The sequence below is a fragment of the Oryctolagus cuniculus genome, chromosome 18, assembly GCF_964237555.1.
Source record: "Oryctolagus cuniculus chromosome 18, mOryCun1.1, whole genome shotgun sequence".
NCBI classification, from domain to species: domain Eukaryota; kingdom Metazoa; phylum Chordata; class Mammalia; order Lagomorpha; family Leporidae; genus Oryctolagus; species Oryctolagus cuniculus.
Window position 1 is genome coordinate 3444676 of NC_091449.1, and position 16922 is coordinate 3461597.

General features: G+C 63.6%; 1 protein-coding gene and 1 long non-coding RNA gene across 3 annotated transcripts in view; one reads left to right on the forward strand and one right to left on the reverse strand.

The window, feature by feature from the left end:
* Positions 1–3987: 3987 nt before the first annotated feature.
* The window catches only part of SSC5D (scavenger receptor cysteine rich family member with 5 domains), a 29403-nt gene continuing 16468 nt past the window's right edge, over positions 3988–16922 (reverse strand). Inside the window, exons 13-14 of the mRNA XM_070063625.1 lie at positions 9198–9359; positions 3988–5709 (exon numbers count right to left, since the gene is read on the reverse strand). Of these exons, the coding sequence (XP_069919726.1) occupies positions 4070–5709; positions 9198–9359 (1802 nt within the window). The 3' untranslated portion in view covers positions 3988–4069. The remainder of the gene's footprint in view (positions 5710–9197; positions 9360–16922) is intronic.
* On the forward strand, positions 9349–10039 carry LOC138846816 (uncharacterized). Of its 2 annotated transcripts, none has more exons than XR_011384339.1 (2): positions 9349–9485; positions 9738–10039. It is a non-coding gene; the product is annotated as an uncharacterized lncRNA (long non-coding RNA). The 2 variants fall into 2 exon arrangements; XR_011384338.1 differs by having other exon boundaries at positions 9356–9497.

Consider the following 16922-nt stretch of genomic DNA (forward strand, 5'->3'; position numbering starts at 1 on the left):
GTGTCTCCTAGACCCTCTGTGTGTGCATGTGTGTGCGTGTCTCTCCTAGACCCTCTGTGCCTGTGTGTGCACGTGTCTCCTAGACCCTTGTGTGTGCGTGTGTCTCCTAGACCCTTGTGTGTGCGTGTGTCTCCTAGACCCTTGTGTGTGCGTGTGTCTCCTAGACCCTCTGCGCACGCCTGTGTGTACATGTCTCTCCTAGACCCTCTGTGCCTGTGTGTGCACATGTCTCTCCTAGACCCTCTGTGTGTGCATGTGTGTGTGTCTCCTAGACCCTCTGTGCACGCCTGTGTGTACATGTGTCTCCTAGACCCTCTGTGCCTGTGTGTGCACATGTGTCTCCTAGACCCTTGTGTGTGCATGTGTGTGCGTGTGTCTCCTAGACCCTCTGTGCCTGTGTGTGCACATGTGTCTCCTAGACCCTTGTGTGTGCATGTGTGTGCGTGTGTCTCCTAGACCCTCTGTGCCTGTGTGTGCACATGTGTCTCCTAGACCCTCTGTGTGTGCGTGTGTCTCCTAGACCTCTGTACATGCTCCTGTGTACGTGTCCCCTAGACTCTCTGTGCCTGCCTGTGTGTGTGAGCCATCAGCGGGCACGGAACCTGCCAGGCTTCTCCCGTGTCAGCTGAGCTCGCTAGGCCTCTGCAGCTACCGTTCTGGGCTTGGTGCAAGCTGGCGGGCAGAGCTCAGCTGTCCCATGGGAGGTGCCAGGGTCAGGGCTGGTGGCAGGGGGCGGGGGGGTGCTGGCCACCCACCCTGGCCTCGGGCCCTGGGGCCAGATGTTTGGGCTTAGCAGCCAGGCCAAGCGAGGATAGGGTGACTGGGTAATTAGGCACCGCTCCTTCAGGCTGGCAGAGGGTGACGGGGCTGGAGGGAGCTTGGGCCAGAGCGCCCAGCACCCCCTCCCTCCGGCTCTGCCCACAGCCTGAACGCTGAGCTGGGCCCTCTGGGACTTTGTTGGGGGGGGGAGACCTGGAGTCAGGGTTCACCCACTCCTGGAGAGGAAGAAAGGAGACTTTTTTCCAAGCTGGGTGTCATCCTGTGCCCCCCCCCCGCCGCCTGCCCAGGACGCAGGCAGCAGCTCTCCCTGAGCCCTCCCCAGGGTGCAGTCAGAGTTATTCAAGTCCTGGGCTTCAGAGCTGCAGGACGGAGAATTCTCCGCGTGCTCCTTCACCTGTTGGCGGGAGCAGCCGTCCATGGGCGAGGACCCCCAGCCATTATCACCTCCCCCACCCTGGCCCTGCAAGTAACTGGACCCTGCTGGCCTCTGCAGCCCTGGGAGACTACATCACCTTCCGTGACCTCTGAGCCAGGCTGCTGTCTGGGGGGAGGAGGAGGAGGAGGAGGAGAAGGAGGAGGAGGAGAAGGAGGAGGGGGAGGGGAGGAGAGGGAGGGGAGAGCAGGAGGGGAGGGCGGGAGGGGGAGGGGAGTGGTTGCAGGTTGAACAGTGGAGAGGGAGGAGGGGGACAGGAAGGAGGAGGGGGAGGAGGAGGAGGAGAGGAGGAGGAAGAGGGGGAAGAGGAGGAGGAGGAGGAAGGGGAGCAGGAGTGGGAGGGGAAGGAGGAGGGGGAGGGGAGAGGAGAGAAGAGAGGAGAAGGGGGAGAAGGAGGAGGGGGAGGGGAAGGGGAGGGGAAGGAGGGGGGAGGGGAGGAGAGGGGGGAGAGCGGGAGGGGGAGGAGGGGGAGGGGAATGGTTGTGGGTTGAACAGAGGAGAGGGAGGAGGGGGACAGGAAGGAGGAGGGGGAGGAGGAGGGGGAGGAGGGGAGGGGGAGGAGGAGGAGAAAGAGGGGGAAGAGGAGGAGGAGGAGGAAGAGGAGGGGGAGGAGAAGGAAGGGGAGCAGGAGTGGGAGGGGAAGGAGGAGGGGGAGGGGAGGAGAGAGAAGGGGAGGAGGAGGAGGGGGGAGAGGAAAGAAGGAAGAGGAGAGGGGGAGAAGGAGGAGGGGGAGAAGTGGTTGTGGGTTGAACAGTGGAGAGGGAGGAGGGGGACAGGAAGGAGGAGGGGGAGGAGGGGGAGGAGGAGGAGAGGAGGAAGAGGGGAGGAAGAGGAGGAGGGGGAGGAAGGGAAAAGGAGGAGGGGGAGGGGATGAGGGGGAAGAGGAGAGGAGGAGGAGGGGGAAGAGGAGGGGAAGGAAGAGGAGGAGGGGGAGAAGTGGTTGTGGGTTGAACAGTGGAGAGGGAGGAGGGGAACAGGAAGGAGGAGGGGGAGGAGAAGGAGAGGAGGAGGAGGGGAGGAGGAGGGGAGGAGGGGGGAGGAAGAGGAGGAAGGGGAGGAGGAAGAGAGGGAGGAGGAAGAGAAAGAGGAGGAGGAGGGGAGGGGGGAGGAGGAGGAGGGGATGGATTCCTGCCTCAGGCCAGGCCTCAGTCTGCAGGGCGACCTGGGGCACCTCCCCAAGGTCACTCAGGGAGGGGCAGCGGCAGTTGCAGAAACCCTAACCCGGAGGGAGCCCAAGGCCGCGGCTGAAGCAGGGCTTGAATCAGAGCTCTGCGGCTGAGTCCCGGTTCTGCTGTGTGGCCCTCTCTGAACCAGGGGGCCGAGGGGCGCAGCAGACAGGAGGTGCAGTGGGGCACAGTGGGGAGCACACAGAGCACGCCTGGCCCCTCCTGACACCACCAACTCATTTAACCTCACAACCACCATTCGCCACGGGGCAGGTGCTAGCGCCTCCCTGTCTGCAGGCAAGAAAGCTGAGGGTCAAAAGAGGAAGGAAAAATGCTAGGGTCCACCTCGGGGCACCACCACGCCAGACCTGGAACCGAGGCAGACGTGCTGGGGGCCCTGGGTGCTCCCCGCGTGGCCTGGGACACCTCCCCCACCTCTCTGTGCCGGTCCATCAGATGCGATGGCGACAGTAGCCACGCACTGAGAGCCACGCCTGTCCCCAGCGCTCCCAGACGCACGGATTGATCGCAACCTCCCGAGGCAAGCACTATTATTATCTTCCTTTTATAGTCCGGGAGGCTCAACCAGGAGGTCAGGTAACCGGCTCAGCGCTCCAGCCCCAAGGCTCGCGGGTCATCTGCTGAGCTGTGGTAACCGTAGCCTCCCCCGCGGGTGTGTGTGAGACTGGGTGACAGCACACACGCAAAGCCCTCAAAACAGAGCCTGACACGGTGAGCACCCAGTAAGCATTAGTCAGTATGGAGAGGAGGCACTCATTCCCCACAGAGACCGACTGACTGTGTGCTCTGCATCAGCCCCTCACCCACAGGCGGACACAGGCGTGACAACAGAGAGCTCGATCGTCGTCATGACCGCCACCAAGCTCACCAACAGCAGGCGCCTTCCCTCATCAGATCACCAGCCTCACCACAACCATCACCACCACCACAACCATCATCACACCCTATGTACAACCATTATTACCACCCTACGTACAACCATCACCAACACCATCCACCACAACCATCATCACACCCTATGTACAACCATCACCAACACCACCCACCACAACCATCATCACACCCTACAACCATCACCAATACCATCCACCACGACCATCATCACCAACACCACCCACCACAACCATCATAACACCCTATGTACAACCATCACCAATACCATCCACCACAACCATAATCAACCATAATCACTGCCAACACCATCCACAACCATCACCACCACCCTAATTACAGCCATCATCACCATCATCCACCACCATAACCACAAACATCATCACCACCAATACCATCCACCACCACCCTCACAACCATCACTATCACTACCTCTACCATAACTGTCACCACCACCAGTATCTACCACCTTAACATCACTCCCTCCATAGCCACAACCGTCACCACCATCACTACCTCTACCACCAGTAACATCCACTATAATCACCACCATCACCGTCACCATCTTCATCACCATCACCACCATCATGATCATGGCCTCTAGACGACATGGCACTTGCAGCATTCACAAATCAAGATCAGTCTGTGATTCTCTGACCAGGGCTCCCCTTGTCCCCAAGAAACATCACTCATGCCTTGTTTTCAATCAGATACTTTTTCGCTTTTGTTGTTGTTGCTAAGAGTATCTTAAATCCCCTCCCCCGAACCCTGCAGAGGGTCACACGTCTCCCCTCAGAGGCCTCTCTTCCTCTTCTGGGGTGGTGGTGGTTGGCACAGGTGTGCTAGGAGGCCAGGCCACCTCTGCCAGTCTCTTCACAGCCTCACTCAGCTGCCCCAGGCCTTGGGCGGCCTCTCCCAGCTGAGTCAGTCCCAGCCACAGGGTCTGGCGCTCCTGCCGGTCCTGCTCCAGGACCTGGGTCAGCCTCTGCAGCTGGCCACTCACGTCCCTCACAGCAGCCACCAGCTCCACTAGGGCAGGCGGCTCACAAGCCATGACCCTCATGGGTGGTGCTGGGGCCACACATGGGCCAAGGGGACCTGGGCTCTGACCAGGAGTTGGCTGGAGGGTGTGGTGGTCAGGGGGAAGTTGGCCTGAGGGAAGGGCCGTGGAGGAGAGGTGGAGGTATGGGGTCACGGTGGAGTCGGAGGTGGAGCGTGGGCTCTGGGTGGCTGCAGGGGGTGCTGTGAAGTCCTCAGTGGACACTGGGTCCATGCTTGGACTGGAATCTGAGGCTGAAGAGGGCTCTACCTGAGAGGTGGGAGCATCAAGGGCAGGTGCTTTGACAGTCTGCTGGGGATATGGGCTGGGCATCGCCGTGGGTGCCGGGGTGAGAGAAGGAAGTTCTGTCCCCAAGGAGGCTGGAAGGGACTTGGTGGTGACGACAGGGGCTGAGGTAGGATCGGGAGTCATGGTGGATTGGAGGGTCCTGCTGAGTTGAAGGGTGGTGGTGGGGTGAGCAGTTGTGTTGGGGGCAGGGGTGGTGGCAGGTTGAACAGTGGTTGTGGGTTGAACAGTGGTTGTGGGTTGAGAGGTGGTGGTTGGTTGAACAGTGGTTGTGTATTGAATAGTGGTTGTTGGTTGAACAGTGGTTGTGGGTTGAGGGGTGGTGGTTGGTTGAACAGTGGTTGTGTGTTGAATAATGGTTGTGGGCTGAGGGGTGGTTGTGGGTTGAACAATGGTAGTGGGTTGAGGGGTGGTTGTGGGTTGAGGGGTGGTTGTGGGTTGAACAGCTGTTGTGGGTTGAACAGTGGTTGTGGGTTGAACAGCTGTTGTGGGTTGAACAGCTGTTGTCGGTTGAGGGGTGGTTGTGGGATGAATAGCGGTTGTGGGTTGAGGGGTGCTGGGGAGATGAGTGGCAGTGGTAGGGTGAGGGCTAGTGCTGGGGCCAGGGGTGGTGGCTGTGGTGGTTGTGGGGTGAGGGCGTGTGGCGGCGCCTGTGGGTCCGGAAAGCTCTGGGACTGTTCCAGGGTACGCAGTTGTGTCCAAGTCTGGAGTGGTCTCAGGTTCTGGGGTCAGCTCTGAGGTAGGGGAAAGGCTGGTCACCTCCGAAGCTGCCGAGGGGCCAGCGGTCAGTTCTTCCGGCGGGGTGGGCGAGAGCCCCCTGGCCGGCTGTGGAGCTGCGCTGGGGGCAGGGGTCGTCAAGGCCCAGTCGGGACCCATCCAGGAGGCTGGCTCCGTGGTGGGCGGCAGGGTGTTAGGGTCGGAGGTCGCCTCGGCAGTTGGAGCTGGGTCCGGGATGACCTGTGGCCCTGAGTCAGCGGTCAGCGGGGCGCCAGGGGTGCCCGGCGAGGCGGAGGGAGCTGGGGACTGCGTGGGCCGCAGCAGCCGGCGCTCGGGGCCCGCTTTCCTCAGGGAACCTGGAGGAGGAGGAGGAGGAGCAGACAGAGGTCCCGCTGAGGTCGGCTCGCCCCGCCCACACGGACAGGCCCCGCCCCCCGGGCCTGCCAATGGAAGGCGCAGGGCCTCGTGACGTCAGGGGTCGCCGGCAGACTTCGCCCGGCCCTAGCGCCCCTCCTCCCCGCCGCGTCTGCAGCGCCACCTGGCGTCCGCTGCTGCGGGAAATGTGCGGGGGGGGGGGGGGGGGGGGCAGGAGTGCAACCCTGCTCGTCAAAATACGAGTTTCTATGCAGGCTTTCAGCAATCAAAACCAAAGCGAGAGGTCCGCGATGAACCAAAAGCCAAAACGTCAACCTAAGGCAGAATTGGGCGGGCAGCTGAGGGCAGGATTTTCCCGTTTCCTTGCGATTCTGATATTTAGTTCATTGTGGACTTTTTTTTTTTTGCATTAATTTTGATTTTTAAAAAAACTGACATGCCTGCATTTGTATGTCACCTTCGGCAGCTCGGGGCCCAGAGGACCCTCGCCCTCTTCCTGGCCTGGCTTCTCCAAGTGGATCTCGCCCCTTCACAGACGAGGGCAATCACGCCAAGAGGCCCGGACCCCAGTGGCCTGCACCGAGTGACCGGACACCACCGTCTCCATGACGGCCACTGGCCACGTGCGGCTACCAGCCGGCGAGACGTGGCACGTGCAGACCGGGAGCTGGGCTTTCCCGAACATGGATCCGTGGGGAGCTGTCACCTGTGTTAGCTGAAGCACGGGGGCCCGCTCAGCACTGGAGACCCCCACTCGAGCCTGTGGGGTCTCTGAGGCACACCCCTTCCCTGGCTGCCGGCTGCAGGGTTGGAGAGGTGGGTGAGTCAAGGGGTCGGCCTCACGCCGGAGCCAAACCCCAGTCCCGGCAGGTGCCTGCACCGCCTGCTTCTCCCTCACCCAGACCCGGCCGTGCACGGCTGAGGCGCCCCCTTGGGGAGCGCAGGCCTGTGCAAAGCTCCGGACGGCACTCTGGTGACACCCGTGCCTCGGCGCCCCGGCCTGTGACCGGGCACGGTCGTGTGCGTGGACAGGACAGGATGAGCGCAGGGCACGCCCGACACCGCTGCGCGGCTCGGTCATTCTTTCCTCCGTCTCCACCAGGTGAGACGCGGCAGCGGCTCGGACGCCGGGCTGGCAGCCGGCATGGTCGTGTGCGTGCACAGGACAGGATGAGCTCGGACGCCGGGCTGGGAGCGGGCTCCCGGCTTTCAGACTTAAGCACAAAGCCCCACGGACCGCCCCCCGCAGGATGTCGCGGTCACACGGTCCCTCCGGCTTCCGTTCAGATGCTCTTCCTCTCCAGGCCGCACCCTCCCTGCTCGCTCCCACGGGCTCCCCCGGCGAGCCTGACACCCGTCCTTAGAGACGGCGTTTTAGACGCTGCGTGCCAGGGCTTCTGCACTTGGCTTCTAACTTCTGCGCGCCATTCGGCTGGAACCCCCTGTGCCCTCCGCGTTCTTGCTCCCTGCTCTGCTGTGCGCACCCTGGTCACGCAGAGTCCTGTGCCTGTCTCCCGTCCATTCCCCCCATGGCTTGCACGCCCCTCGCCTCCAGCTGTGACCTCCTGCAGCCTGGGTAAGCGCCCCTCGCCTCCAGCAGCACCCACGGGGCCTCAGCTGTGACCTCCCACGGCCTGGGTAAGCGCCCCTCGCCTCCAGCAGCACCGCACGGGGCCTCAGCTGTGACCTCCCGCGGCCTGGGTAAGCGCCCCTCGCCTCCAGCTGTGACCTCCCGCGGCCTGGGTAAGCGCCCCTCGCCTCCAGCAGCACCGCACGAGGCCTCAGCTGTGACCTCCCGCGGCCTGGGTAAGCGCCCCTCGCCTCCAGCAGCACCGCACGGGGCCTCAGCTGTGACCTCCCGCGGCCTGGGTAAGCGCCCCTCGCCTCCAGCAGCACCGCACGGGGGGGCCTCAGCTGTGACCTCCCGCAGCCTGGGTAAGCGCCCCTCGCCTCCAGCAGCACCGCACGGGGCCTCAGCTGTGACCTCCCACGGCCTGGGTAAGCGCCCCTCGCCTCCAGCAGCACCCACGGGGCCCCAGCTGTGACCTCCGGCAGCCTGGGTAAGCGCCCCTCGCCTCCAGCAGCACCCACGGGGCCCCAGCTGTGACCTCCGGCAGCCTGGGTAAGCGCCCCTCGCCTCCAGCAGCACCGCACGGGGCCCCAGCTGTGACCTCCCGCGGCCTGGGTAAGCGCCCCTCGCCTCCAGCAGCACCACACGGGGCCCCAGCTGTGACCTCCGGCAGCCTGGGTAAGCGCCCCTCGCCTCCAGCAGCACCCACGGGGCCCCAGCTGTGACCTCCCGCAGCCTGGGTAAGCGCCCCTCGCCTCCAGCAGCACCGCACGGGGCCCCAGCTGTGACCTCCCGCGGCCTGGGTAAGCGCCCCTCGCCTCCAGCAGCACCGCACGGGGCCCCAGCTGTGACCTCCCGCGGCCTGGGTAAGCGCCCCTCGCCTCCAGCAGCACCGCACGGGGCCTCAGCTGTGACCTCCCGCGGCCTGGGTAAGCGCCCCTCGCCTCCAGCAGCACCGCACGGGGCCTCAGCTGTGACCTCCCGCGGCCTGGGTAAGCGCCCCTCGCCTCCAGCAGCACCGCACGGGGCCTCAGCTGTGACCTCCCGCGGCCTGGGTAAGCGCCCCTCGCCTCCAGCAGCACCCACGGGGCCTCAGCTGTGACCTCCCGCGGCCTGGGTAAGCGCCCCTCGCCTCCAGCAGCACCCACGGGGCCTCAGCTGTGACCTCCCGCGGCCTGGGTAAGCGCCCCTCGCCTCCAGCAGCACCCACGGGGCCTCAGCTGTGACCTCCCGCGGCCTGGGTAAGCGCCCCTCGCCTCCAGCAGCACCGCACGGGGCCCCAGCTGTGACCTCCCGCGGCCTGGGTAAGCGCCCCTCGCCTCCAGCAGCACCGCACGGGGCCTCAGCTGTGACCTCCCGCGGCCTGGGTAAGACTCGCTCCGGGACGTGCGCGTAGGGGCGGGGTTGCGGCTCACCGCGTAAAGCACGCTGAACCTCCATGAAGAAAATGCTGCCTACCTCTGCCGTCCCGCCACGGCCTCCCCCGTCCCTGCTGCTACCCAGCTCCCTCCTTCCTCGTCCTTTGCATTTCTTGATCCTTGGTGGCCGTGAGCACGTCCACGTAGACGTGGCCACGTGGGCTCCCCTCTCCACGTGACATCTGTTTGCATCTTTTGCTGGTTCTCCTTTGGGGTTTCCGGCCGCCCTCTCTGACCTGCGGGGTCGCGCCAGGCTGGACGACCCTTGGCTGTGCGCTGTCACCTGCTTGCCCCCCCACTGGATGCCAAGGGGCAGCCTTCGTCCACCACAGCCCCCAGACGCCTCCACGTTGCAGACAAGAACCCCTCGCTTGAGGACACATTTCTGCGGGGTCTTTCTGGTGACCGTGGGGGAAGTTCGGAGTCCGCCCCTCTGCCCCACAGCGTGTCCCCCAGGCCCTCACCCCAGCCAGCGCCTCACCTGTGTCCCCACGGGCCCTGGGAGCTGCAGAGGGATGGCCTGGGCTCCTGGTGGTGCTGGTGGTAAGAACGGGTCCAGGTTTGCCTGTGGTGGGGGTCCCCTTGGCCAGACCCCTTCCCAAAGGTGTGTCCCTTGTCCAAGACTGGTAACCATCCGGGTCGCCTGGAAAGACATGGGGTAGGGGGTGCTGTCTCCAGTTTCCCTTTGGGCGGAGACTCCGCCAGGCCCCGCCCAGCCCTGACATCACGGGACCATCATGCGGGCTCCGGACGCCAGAAACCGGCTAAGGTACTTCACCAAGTAAGAGCATTTGTTACTTCAGTCCCTCGGGCTTCGTTGTCCCTTGGGAAAACGTTTCCATAACACCCTTCTTACCACACCTTTCCCTGGGCTTGGTTTGGTTTTTTGGCCACGACACTTGGATAGTCTGTACAGCATGTAAGTGCATCACACATAACACACACAGTATAAATGCCATTCCATTTAGGGAGAATGGAAAGATAACTGTCTAGCTAAGTTCATCAAAAATACCTATTTCAGGGCTGGCCCTGTGGCGCAGTGGGTCAAGCCACCGCCTGTGATGCCGGCATCCCACGTGAGTGCCAGCTCCAGCCCCGGCTGCTCCATCTCCCACCCAGCTCCCTGCTAATGCTCCGGGAAGGCAGCAGAAGACGGCCCGAGTACCTGAGCCCCTGCCACACGCACGGAAGACCCAGGTCCCCGGCTTCTGCCTGGCCCAGCCCTGGTCGTTGCGGCCATTTGGGGAGTGAACCCGCAGATGGAACCGCTCTCCCAGTCTCTCTGTAACTCTGCCTTTCAAATACATAATTTTTAACCCTTAACAAGAGCTTCCCGGAGATACAATTTGCACACTGAGCAGCTCACTAACTGTAGTGTGTGACTCGGTGGGCTTTGGCACACGGCGCCATTCTGGGCAGCGTAGGACCATGGGTATGGTGCCGGCCCCATGAGACGCCATTGCCCGTGTTGGCCTGTGTGAGTATACTATGACACGAGTATAACACAGAACTTCTCAGCACACACCTGTGGCCAGGTGACACGTGTGACCAAGTCAAGGCTGGCATCATTCTGACGAGAAACCTGCACACCTGTCACCATGTGACCTCGTGTGCCCATGCCCACCTCAGAGGCTGTGGTGTGAAGTCCATGGCCCCACACCTGTCACCCCGTGACCTCGTGTGCCCGTGCCCACCTCAGAGGCTGTGGTGTGAAGTCCATGGCCCCACACCTGTCACCCCGTGACCTCATGTGCCCGTGCCCACCTCAGAGACCACAGCGTGAAGTCCACGGCCCCATACCTGTCACCCCGTGACCTCATGTGCCCGTGCCCACCTCAGAGACCACAGCATGAAGTCCACGGCCGCACACCTGTCACCCCGTGACCTCGTGTGCCCATGCCCACCTCAGAGACCACGGCCGCACACCTGTCACCCCGTGACCTCGTGTGCCCGTGCCCACCTCAGAGGCTGTGGTGTGAAGTCCACAGCCCCACACCTGTCACCCCATGACCTCGTGTGCCCATTCCCACCTCAGAGGCTGCGGTGTGAAGTCCACGCCCCACACCTGTCACCCCGTGACCTCGTGTGTCCGTGCCCACCTCAGAGGCTGCGGTGTGAAGTCCACACCCCACACCTGTCACCCCGTGACCTCGTGTGTCCGTGCCCACCTCAGAGGCTGTGGTGTGAAGTCCACGTCCCACACTTGTCACCCCGTGACCTCGTGTGCCCGTGCCCACCTCAGAGACCACAGCCCCACACCTGTCACCCCGTGACCTCGTGTGCCTGTGCCCACCTCAGAGGCTGCGGTGTGAAGTCCACGGCCACATCTTCTTAAGCCGGGCCCTGCACGCCTCTCCTGCACCGTGCCTTGCTCGCGTGGCCCTGACCTTGCAGGGGTCACTCTTCAGGCTGCTGAGCCCTTGCCCGTGTGGGTCCCCTCCTCACAAGGAATTCCTTTCTCGTCATTTCTGCCCACGTGAGCTGGCCCCTCCCACTGCACACACAAAGTCGGGTGGCAGGAAGTGTCGGCCCCCTTCACCTCTATGGCTAAGGGTCCTAACAGCAGAAATCCCGGCTCTGAGACCAGTTAACCCGTAGGCTGCTGGAAGAGTGAGCTGTCGTGCCCTCCCGCGCTCGGGGCTTCAGACACGTCAGCTGGGCCTTCCTGCTCTGAACCCTCTTAATTACACACCTGTGTGCCTTCAGAGATCCAGCCAGACGGCCCTCACCAGTAACCAACTGAAAAGCCATCAGTGGTATGCCTAATTTAAAAGTTAAAAACAAAGTGAGGGGCCAGCACTGTGGCACAGTGGGCTAATGCCCTGGCCTGAAGCGCTGGCATCCTATATGGGCGCCGGTTCGAGACCCGGCTGCTCCACTTCCCATCCAGCTCTCTGCTGTGGCCTGGGAAAGCAGTGGAAGATGGCCCAGGTCCTCAGGCCCTGCACCCGTGTGGGAGACCCGGAGGAAGCTCCTGGCTCCTGGCTTCAGATCGGTGCAGCTCTGGCTGTTGTGGCCATCTGGGGAGTGAAAGAGTGAGGGCCAAGTATGTGCCAAGAATTGTGCCTCCCATTACTCAAAAATAAACAAAAAGGGGGAAATGTGGTGGAATGAGAAGGCCATGCCAAGATGGCTACTGGCAACCGAGTGTCAGTTACTCAGGAATGGCTTCGAAACCCACCTGGCAACGGAGCCTGCCTGGCAACAGGGTGTGATTGGATGGTTTCAGAAACCACATGACAGCGGAGCCTGCCTGGCAACAGGCTGTGATTGGTTGGCTTCGGAAACTGCCTGGCAGCAGGCTGTGATTGGTTAGGGCATAGACCGCCCCTTGACCAGATTGGCTGCCTTGGCTCTGTAAGCTGCTGTAGCCACTGAAATAAACGAGTCTGCAGGCTGCTCCCCTCCGGCCTGCTTTCGCCCGGCTCCCGGGGTCTGTGTGGTGACTCCGCGCCTCTTGCCCCACCACACTCCTCCTCCCAGAACAAATCCACGGCAACATCCCGACAAGGTAACACCAGACAGGTAAATTACAGCCCCGAGCCGGGACAATAAATCCCACGAGTCGGCCGGGACTTCCTTCTTTTCCCTTGACCTTGGGCCTCCACAAATATTCCAGCTGGCAAGGACTGCAGAACGCCACCGCCCGGCCGGTTCCCCAGCTGTTTCTGGTCGTGACTCTGCTCTGGGCCCGGCCCCTGTGGACGCTGCCCCCGCCCCTCTGCCTCCTCAAACCCAGGGCCGGCCCGGATTCCCGAGCAGGCGCCCCGCTCTCCTCCGCGCTGTGTGTGCCGGGGCCACAGCAACCCAGCCTCGTGGCCCTCCCGGATTCCCGAGCAGGCGCCCCGGGTAGCAGCAGTACCTGCTGCTTTAGACCCTACGGCCAGAGACCTCTGACAGCAGATGCAGAACCACCAGGACCTCACCAAACTGAGCAGAACTCAGGGTCACGTAAGAGACCCGGCCACCACCGGTTCTCTGCCCGAGAACCCCCACTGCAGTATCTTGGCCAACTGTGGTAAACCCAGATCAGGAACGAAAGAAGGGGCTGGCACAGCGGCATAGTGGGTTAGGCCACCGTGTGCGACGCCAGCATCCCATATGCGCACAGGTTCCAGTTCCAGCGCTCCACTCCCATCCAGCTCTCTGCTGTGGCCTGAGATATCAGCAGAAGATGGCCCAAGCGCTGGGCCCCTGCACCCGCATGGGACACTCGGATGGAGTTCCAGTCTCCTGGCTTCAGACTGGCCCAGCCCCAGCCACTGTGGCCATTTGGGGAGTGAATCAACAAATGGAAGATCTCTCTCTCTCTGTCTCTGTGTGTGTGTGTGTATAACTCTTTCAAATAAATAAATAAATCTTAAAAAAAGAAAGAAAGAAAGAAAGAAAGAAAGAGATGAAAGAAAAATAAAAAACAGCAAGAGGCTCATGTTTCACTGTAACACCGCCCGGCCTGAATGCAAGCCCCCGCCCACCCACGGCCTCACTTCAGGGTCATTCTCCACTCAGATCTGTTTTGTGAGAGGGAGGGGGTGGGGAGGCCCCGGGAGCCCCGCCCACCCACGGCCTCACTGTGGGGCCATTCTCCACTCAGATCCGTTTTGTGAGGGGGAGGACGTGGGGAGCCCCGGGAGCCAGCGTTTCTTCCCTCCAGCAGGACCCTGACCTGAGCAGGCAGTTTGGGCCACGGCCCGTCTCTCTCAACAGGAGCCTGATGTGCCTGCACAGAGCCCCTCCCATCTCTCCTCCACTCCCAGCCCACCTCCCTCCTCCCCAGGCTCCACCCCAGCCACATCCCAGCAACTGTGCACCCCCACCCCTGCATGGGATACCCAGCGGCGCGGAGCCAGAGCCTGAAGAGCCCCCCCACCCTGAGAGCGGCTCCCCGAGGGGCGGGGACACTGCGGAGTCCTTACGTAAGGAACAGCTTGGGCGGGTCTCGAAGGACCTGGGGGACTTCGTAGAGGAGCCTGCTCAAGGGGCTGACTCGATCCGGCTCAGCAAGACCCGGGGGCCCTGCCGCCTGCACGTCCCGCAGCGGAAGACGGGCAGAGGGAGGGCACCCAGGCCAGATCTCAGGTGGGACGGCTCGCCCACTGCCCACTGCGGATCCTGATGGGAGCGTTCAGAGGGGCATCCGGGGGGCGGGCGGGGGGGGTCCCCTCAGGACCTGCCTGCTGGGGACAAAGAGCTGTGCAGTGAGCGGTGAATGGAGAGCAACCAGGGAGGCACGCAGGGCCCTCTCCCGGCGTCACTGGCTGAGGCCATCGGGAAACGCACTCTCACCTGCGCCGCTTCTGGAGCTTTCCATCTGCAAAGCCAAGGACTCACTGCTCGCTAAGCCATACGGGGGAGACCCGAGGCTGCCCCCGGCTTCCCCCAGCTTCCCGTGGTGCAGAACACCCAGGGCAGTGCCCCCGGGGAGCCACTGGGTGAGCTGGGGAGACCCGAGGCTTCCCCCAGCTTCTCCTCGTGGGGGCCACTGGGTGAGCCGGGGAGACCCGAGGCTTCCCCCAGCTTCTCCTCGTGGGGGCCACTGGGGGAGCCGGGGAGACCCGTTCATCCAGATGGACAGAAGCACGGGAGCCAGTCCCCTCCTCCTCCGACCCTCACCGAGGAAGAGGCTCACTGGTTCTAAGACGCGTCCTTGTCCGGTTCTCTAACACGGCCTGGGACAGAGGGAAACCCAAAGGCGGAGGATACGGGGCCTGTCCCAACCAGACTCCGACGCCACCTCACGCTCTCGTCAGACAACACCCAGCCGGCCCGAGGCCAGACGGGGCCGCAACCCAGGGTCTCAGTGGTCCTCCAGTGTGTGCCCCGAAAGCACTGTCTGCCCCAGCCAGGACACAGCCAGGAGCCAGAAACTCCACCAGGGTCTCCCACGTGGGTGGCAGGGGCCCAGCACTCGGGCCGCACTGCTGCCCCGCAGGCACGTTAGCGGGAGCCGGGTGAGGAGCAGAGCGGCCAGGACTCGGTGCTGGACGTGGGAAGCTGGCGTCACAGGCTTAACCCACCACACCACAGCGTCGCCCCGGCGTCAACCGTGAAGACATCAGGCTCTGCTGCTGGGCTACGAGGGCCGACCCACAGCACTCGCCAGGCCTTACGCCCGGCCCTGCTGCCCGAGCAGACGGTAGGCCGCTGATGCCTCCTGCACAGACGCGCAGTGGGAAACACGAGCCCAGTGCGGGTGGCAGCAGCCACGCACGCCGCAGTTCGCCCACCGCCCCAAAGGCTGACCTTCCTGCCCTCACACAGGCCCTCAGCTGGGGGAGGGACAGAGGCTACACACACAGACCCCAGACAGGCTCCCCCCGCCGTCTCCCGGGGCCACCGGCCACCTGGGAAGAAAAGGGCCGACCGAGCACGGTCCCCCGGTTAAACGCCACCAGGAGGTGCCCAGGAGAACGGCGGACCCTCATTGGCGGGACACCAGGAGGGGACGCTCAGACCATTAACAGAAGCAACCTGTCAGACAGCAGCCGCACTCAGGGGGCCTCCTGTCAGCCCCCAACTCCCCTGAGACGACATGGGGGCAGATGAGCAGGGGCTGGACAGGGTGCTCGGGGCTGGTGCACACGGGCGAGACCCTCCTGTGGTCAGCGGGTTCTTACAGAGTGCCCTCTGCTGGTACCGACACCGTGCCTGCGCGAGGGACCGCGCCGTGTGCAGGAACGGCCTCCAGGGTTGCCCGAGAAGCCACAGGGGCGTGAACGGCTTCAGAGCCAGCCAGGCAGGTCCTGCCTGAACCCCGACTCACCCAGGAGCGGGGCAGCAAGCAGGTGTGTGCAGGCGCCCTCTGCTGGAGGCCGGGGGCACTGCTCGGCTCCCACAGGAAAGCCAACGGTTCTGCTAGGAGACTTCCCCTTGGCTTGCATAGTGGGACAACAGGTTAGGCTGCCGCCTGCGTGCCGGCGTCCCACAGCAGAGCTCCAGTTCCAGCCCCCGCTGCTCCGCTTCCTAGCCAGCTCCCTGCTAATGCGCCTGGGAAAACAGAACACGGCCCAAGTGGGCCCCTGCCACCCACATGGGAGACCCGGATGGAGCGCCAGGCTTCTGGGTTCGGCGTGGCCTAGCACCAGCTGTTGACGCCTCCTGGGGAGTGAGCCAGCGGGTGCAAAGTCTCTATCTCTGTGTCTCTCCCCACCCCGCCCCCACGCCACTCTGCCTTGCAAGTAAATAAAATTAAAACATAAAGACATTAACCATGCCTGCCACGTGTCCTCAGCAACCACAGGAGGAGTAGAGAGGGTAAGGGAGGTGTTCCCGTCGACCCCAGGGAAACGAGGCCCAGGAACCCGTGAGAGCTGGGGGAGCCCGTTCCAGGGGCCTCCTGAGAGGGACCCTGCTGAGGCCACGCGCGCCCCAGCCCGCAGCGCAGCGCTGCGCAGAAGGCCTGTTCTGACCGCCGTCCCGCTACCAGCCTGAGCCAGGAACCACGGAACGTGGGAGGAACGCACCACCTGCCACGGGCCCCCTTACACACCCCGCCCACCCAGGAGACCCCACCCCACCCCACCTACCCAGGAGACCCCATCCCGCCCCGCCCACCCAGGAGGCCCCGCCCCACCTAACCAGGAGACCCCGCCCACCCAGGAGACCCCACCCCACCCCACCTACCCAGGAGACCCCACCCCACCCCACCCACCCAGGAGACCCCGCCCCGCCATGAGACCCCGTGGTGCTCAAGCCTGGAAGGGCACCCGCAACTGGACCGGCAGGGACCCGGCAGCGCCGCCGGGCACGCCTGCCGCTGCAGGGACATCCAGCGGGGCGCGGACCCGCGCAGCCTCCCAGGGACCAGCGAGGGAGGCCTCCCGGCTGAGCCAGCAGAGAGGCGGGCGACGCCCATTTGTGCTGACAGCTCCCATCTGCCTGCATCCAAAGCCCTACTGCTTAGTGTTTCCTTAAAAATTCACCCAGAGGCCGGCGCCGCGGCTCATTAGGCTAATCCTCCGCCTAGCGGCACCGGCACACCGGGTTCTAGTCCCGGTCGGGGCGCCGGATTCTGTCCCGGTTGCCCCTCTTCCAGGCCAGCTCTCTGCTGTGGCCCGGGAGTGCAGTGGAGGATGGCCCAGGTGCTTGGGCCCTGCACCCCATGGGAGACCAGGAGAAGCACCTGGCTCCTGGCTCCTGCCATCAGATCAGCGCGGTGCGCCGGCCGCAGCACGCTGGCCGCGGCGGCCATTGGAGGGTGAACCAA